Source organism: Populus euphratica, unplaced genomic scaffold (assembly GCF_000495115.2).
Source record: "Populus euphratica unplaced genomic scaffold, PopEup_1.0 scaffold3603.1, whole genome shotgun sequence".
In the NCBI taxonomy this organism is placed as follows: domain Eukaryota; kingdom Viridiplantae; phylum Streptophyta; class Magnoliopsida; order Malpighiales; family Salicaceae; genus Populus; species Populus euphratica.
This window is the reverse complement of record NW_011503407.1, coordinates 1,737-7,974: the sequence shown is the minus strand read 5'-3', so window position 1 is coordinate 7,974 and position 6,238 is coordinate 1,737. Positions and strand designations below refer to the sequence as shown.

General features: G+C 31.4%; 1 protein-coding gene across 1 annotated transcript; it reads right to left on the bottom strand.

Moving 5' to 3' along the window:
• Positions 1 to 2,976: 2,976 nt before the first annotated feature.
• Positions 2,977 to 5,676, bottom strand: LOC105119801 (cinnamoyl-CoA reductase 1-like). Its single transcript, XM_011017988.1, has 5 exons — positions 5,393 to 5,676; positions 5,143 to 5,297; positions 4,727 to 4,912; positions 4,164 to 4,516; positions 2,977 to 3,391 (listed from the first exon to the last, which is right to left on the bottom strand). The coding sequence occupies exons 1-5, from the start codon at positions 5,529 to 5,531 to the stop codon at positions 3,211 to 3,213; spliced, it is 1,014 nt and encodes a 337-aa protein (XP_011016290.1). The 5' UTR covers positions 5,532 to 5,676; the 3' UTR covers positions 2,977 to 3,210.
• Between the last annotated feature and the right edge of the window lie 562 nt (positions 5,677 to 6,238).

The following is a 6,238-nucleotide window of genomic DNA, read 5'->3' as shown; positions in this document are numbered from 1 at the left end:
AGTTTTAATTGATTGTGTTCACTAGTTTAATTTCTACCATAGTTTAGATTATCACAAATCAAAACCCCCCAATTGCATACCGTATAACATAAAAATCTGAACTAAATCTTCATCGTGGGATCGATCCCTTACTTGCTCTATACTATCTTGTGTGTTTTAAGCTAGGGTAATTAATTTGTGCGACCGCGACATCGCAACACTTACCTAAGGTAAGTTGCTTAATGTTTGGTTTATCTTATAATTGTTATGGTGTTAATGTTTGATAATCCTACCAGTTTTTTTAAGATAAGTTTGCTACGATGAACAAACTGGGCTTAAAGTCTAAAAAGAAAGATCACTTGGTTAATATGAATCATATCTTTAGATGTGTCTATGGAGTGTCAATGAGAACAAATACAGATCTTTTAAAATTTATGTTTGATTCAAACTAAATTTACAATTTGTGAATTAAGAGACAACTAAGATAAAATCCAATGAGATTCAGTGTACTTAAAATCTCACTTTTCCTAAGTATTTTAAGTATTCGTGACTCATAAATCGTTTAAAAAATCTAAGTTGAAAATCTAAAAAAATTCAAAGCGCTTTAAAAAATCATTTTTACCTTAGTATTTCCTACTCTTACAACTCGTAAATTATGGAATAAAAAGTGAAATGTTCCTAATTATAATTGAGATTTCTTTTAGGGATGAACAATTAAATTGTTCTAAATAATATTTTGGACATAAATCTATCTTTATGTTAAAGATGAATAAGTTGTATTACTCTTAATAATATTTTTGGACATTTACCTTTCATAGGTTTCTTTGCCCTTATATTATTAACGAATAATGACATATTATTCTTAGAAAAATATTTTAGATATTAACCACTTGTAGTTTCTTTATCCAAATATTAATAGTGTATAATAACAAATTATTCCTAATAATTTAATAATGTTTTGGATATTTATCTTTTGAGGTTTTTTTTATCTAAATATTAATAGTGAATAATAAGAAATCATTTCTAATAATGTTTTGAATATTTATTTTTTAAGGTTTCTTTATTCAAATATTAATAGTAAATAATAACAAATTGTCAAAAAAATAAAAATTTTATATTTTTTTAAAATATTGGCCAAAATCCTTTGGAAATATGTTGTAGAATTCATAATACAAGAAACAAATTTTTGCATTTAAGAAATCAATGCTAAAACACTTCTTTTCAAATCTTGAAATGTTTTTTTTTTAGTTCGAAATATTTTTAGAGTATTGACTGTATACACCAAATAATTTTTTTAATATTTGGTCAAAATATATATTTCAAAATTCATAAAAAATATAAAACAATTCATATCAAATAAACAACATTTAGCCCAACAAGATTCGACCCACCAACTTAAACTGGAAGCCTGAATATAAGTTTGACATATCATTCTCAAAAGGAGGGCACAAGTCCATATCCATATGTATAATAAAACTAAAATTTTGAATTCAAAGACCTGTAACAGAACCTGTATGCACAGTAAAACCAAAATTATGCACTTGATGTGTTAGCCCAACGGTGGGAGGGATTTATTTTCTTCCTCTGCACCTAGATTTGAATCTTACTATGCATGTTTGTCACCCTCGTGGTGTTTTATATGCTCATTAGACTTACAAGATATTCAGTAAATCGTGAAATTAGTTGTGATAGATGCAAAGTAACCCGAACACAACACTCATATAAATAAATAAATAAAATCAAAATTATGAACTCAAAGCCCTATACCAGAACTCGTGCCTCTTGACCCATCATTTTTCCTAATCTTGGAACCCGTCTTGCTCATTTCATGTAAAAGGAAACAATTGGAGAAGCATGCCTTTACACCATGCATATTAAAAACTAAGACTAAAATGAAAAAACATCATGGCCTGCTATCTCCTTTTCAAATAGCAGAAAGGAAACAAAAAAAGGTGACGCAAGATCAAAAAATTACCTCAGATAAAAAGGAAACTTCCCTCGTGTTTTTACTTTCTCCTTGGAATAAATCTACATTGAGGAGCAAAGCTCCTTTTATACAAAATTATAAGCTAGGTACGAATAAATCTGAATTTATCTTCTAGTCTGAATATTATTTATTATTTGACTTATATTAATTTTAATTTTTTTTTAGAAAAATAAGATAATTTTCTATAGCTTTCATGTTTTTAAGTAGTTCTAATTCTAATGTTTTTAATGATATTTTAAATAAATAAATAAAAAATAAAAATTATCATCAAGTTAAAAATTAACTATTCACTTATTAATTAATCATCAAACTTATTAATTAATCATCAAATTATATGTTATAAATATTCCTGCATGGCTGTTGATTTTAATAGTTCAGACAGCACCACATTTTTGTTTTGATTGTTTGTGATCTAAGCAGAGGCAGTCAGTGGACTCTCTGGCTCCTTGCTGGAAATTGCCTGTGATGTTGTTCGCTGACTACTAAGCGCCGACTTCTCTCTCACTATTTCTGATGTTAGAATTAACCAAAATGTTTTTTTTTTTGTTAATTATAATCTGTATGTATGCGTAATATGGTACCACCACCTTTCCCTGAGTTTTACTACAAATTGCCTGCGATGTTGTTCCAGACTACTAATTGCCTTGGTTTAGATTCGTCTTCCACAAGAAAGGGTATGTACCTATACAGAGATGGCATCCTGGCGATTTTGGGAGGGAATAAGAGTAAGAGAAATTGACATCCTTAATTAATTATATGAGGAGGGAAGAGAATTTGACATCCTTAATTAATTATATTAGGATAATTATCTTCTGATCACCTGTACATGCAACTATCATTATTTATATAAGCTTTATTCGAGTTTTAGACCTTATTTTGAATAATGATGGATAATCAATTCTCAAAACAAGGGAAGCCACAGAGATGGTATTGATTCCATATTGAAATTGGATTAAACTTAAACAGCAAGAACAACCAAAAACAAAAAGAAGAAAATACAAGCGAAACACTCATATGTTACATCCACTAATTGATTAATTTAGGGATTAAAACATTCGTTATAAAAGGATTAGTCTAAGCACGAAGACAATTAGAGGTCTTTACATATAGAAGACAGTAACACCTGCACTCTGACATTGACATTGACATTCTTCTTTAGTATATTCTTTTCTTTAGTATGTATTTTGCAAACAACTGCAACAATACTTGATGCGTGGACTTGTAACCTGCTAATAAATGAACCTTTATTGAATTTTCACAGAGTCTTCAACATGTTTTGGGATTGGAAGGATACCCTTTTCCTGTAAGCTCTTAACAGTTTCATACAGGCACTGTTTCACTGGGACGAATTCGATGCCCAGGTCCTTGATCTTCTGGTTTGTGAGCTTGTAGTTTTGTTTTCTTGGGTTCTTCTCATCTGAACACCTGCAAATGCATTGCAATACAAAATATTAATATTCAATATGAATAAAAAACACAACATTATTAATAATTCTTTCTACAAACTTGGTAGGTTTATTTGAAGGCAGCAGAAAAAACTGTTTCGTATAACCTAGCAACCCAACTATGAACATTCAATCAACTTGTCTGATCTTAAGCACTGAAATTAGGCAAACAAGTACTGCAGCATATAATTGCATGAGATTAGGATATAGGACCCAATCCTCTTCCTAACTCTCCATGACAAAATTTGAAATATATATAACAAAGCAATATTTAACTTGTGATCCAATAACTTTGTGCAGCACCAATCGTGGAAAATATGACAGACGATGGGGTTGGTGAGGGCCCTTTTGCTGCACCACTATTGTGAAATCATTATGACAAAGACAATTTAGTACTGCTAACCCATTCAACCCTCACTATTTTCTTTTTATGTCTATTTAATTTTCCTTGTCTCCATTAGATATATAAAAAAATTGGTAAATGATAAAAAAAAAAAAGAGTGAACATCAAGACAGATGAAGAAACAAAAAAAAAAAATCTTATGCAAATATTTTGTTTCTTAAAATCATAATATAATTTTGCTAATGAAGATTTGAAGAAAAATCCGGAAAGGACCATGAAAGAAAAATAGGTTAGAAAAATAATAAAAGTTTCATTACGTTAGATTATTCTAACTTTTCTATTGAAGTAGTTTTTTAGAGTTGTTAAGCTCGGGATTATTATAAAGTTATTCAAAATCATAAGAACTTACTTGGTGGGGATGGGATACTCCGGGAAGAACTTTGCAAGGATTTCCACCACCTCTCCACGGTGAAGCATTTTCTCAAAGCAAATGTAACGACCGGAGGCAGAAGGTGTCTCGAAGACTAAAATGTGGGCAACGGCCACATCCCTAACATGCACATAAGCTTGAACAGCGTTAGCATATGTCTTAGCTGAGCCGGTTAGGTACTTGAGGATGTGGAGGATGCTAGCATTGACAGTGGATTGCAACAACGGTCCAAGCACCACCACTGGGTTCACCACCACTAGGTCAACTCCTTTCTTCCTAGCCACATCCCATGCATCCTGTTCTGCCACAGTCTTTCCATAGCAATACCAATTCTGCAATTCCAAGATGAACTTACATCAAGATGTGAAGGATAGGCAATTAGGATTTCAAGATGCAGTAAGCCCTATGACGCAAGGAATAATGAACTTACATCACGATATCTTAGAGATATTCTTATTTACACCTACTCTGTTTGCTTTGAGTGCTCAAATTAGGAGCTATTTAATTATGTTAATCATCATCACATGTTATTAATTAAATACCTTGGTGTTCTTGCAATACTCAAGATCACTCCAGCAAGATTCATCAACGACAACATCAGGGCTCCTATTGGGGTCCATGTACACAGTACCAATTGAAGACGTGAAAACCACTCGTCGGACTTTGGCCTCAGCTGCTGCCATGATCACATTCTTGGTTCCATTCACTGCTGGCTCCATCACCTTGTCCTTCAAGTATTGTAACACAAAATCATCTAAGATACTTTGCATCATGAATTACGGAAAAATCTTTTACTAACATTTGTCGGTGACATCCGTGCTTAAAATTACCGGCAACCTAAAATTTGTCCTTTGAAGTCCAAGTGTCGTTTTTATGTTCTTTTCTTAAAATTCTCAGCATCCGAACAAATTTTTTACTACCAATGGACCGAAAAGAAAAGAAACAAAAGGAAACATACTGGATCGTCTGTGACAGGACAAGCAGTATGGAAAACTCCATCACACCCTTGAATAGCCTCTTTAAGAGACTCATAATCCAGAATATCAGCCTTGCATAAAGTTAATCTTTCTTGAGCTCCTTCAAGCTCCCTCAAATGGGAATTCTTGGGATCAGCTGTGTATAACAACACAAATACAAAGCATTAAATTAACACGATCTTAATAACAGAAAAGGGAAAGAATCTAAGTGCTTAATTATTGTAAACTAACCTGGGTTCCTCAGAGTTCCTTTAACAGAGTAACCTTTCTCTAGAAGAAGTTTAACAATCCATGAAGCAATGAAGCCACCAGCCCCGGTGACACAGACAGTTTGGCCTTGGCATGGAAGTGATGAAGTATCGACAGGCATGTTGTTTTGATATATGTATTATGTGTGCGTGTTTGGTGGTAGAACGAAGGAAGAGAGACAGAGAGAGGGAGGTGTTTTCCTTTTGTCTTGATTTAGGAGGTGGATGCTACAAGGAAAGAAGTGGTGGAGCAGATGTATTTATAGGTACGTGACTGAGTTTTTCTAATATTAATCGTCAACAACATGTCCTGAATTTATATTTGTTTTAATCCACTATTTTGAAAGAATTTATGAATAAATTAATATCCACCACTACAATATTTAACAATTTTCCCAAGAAAAGTTTTCCGTGGGTAATTTATTTACCAACAAAATCACTTATTAAAATACTTTGAATTTTTTATATATAATTTTTTGTTCATCAGTAAATTCATTAGTCATACAAAAATATTATTACAAATAGATTTTTTGACGGAACAAACATGTCAAAAAAAATTACCTATTTTATTCTATTAGTATATCTCTCAAAAAATACCATCGGTAATTTCATCAGTAATTATTTAAAATCATTTTAAAAAAATCTATTTTATAAAATTATAAATTAACTAAATAAACATAAATAAACACTCTATAATATATACTCAAAATGCTTGGAAAAAGAAGAAGGAGAAAATCAACTCAAACAAATTTGCAACAAAAAAATAAAACAAAAAAATAAATTCAACTAAATAAATTTATATGACCAAAATGAAGTTGCAATTGCTAAA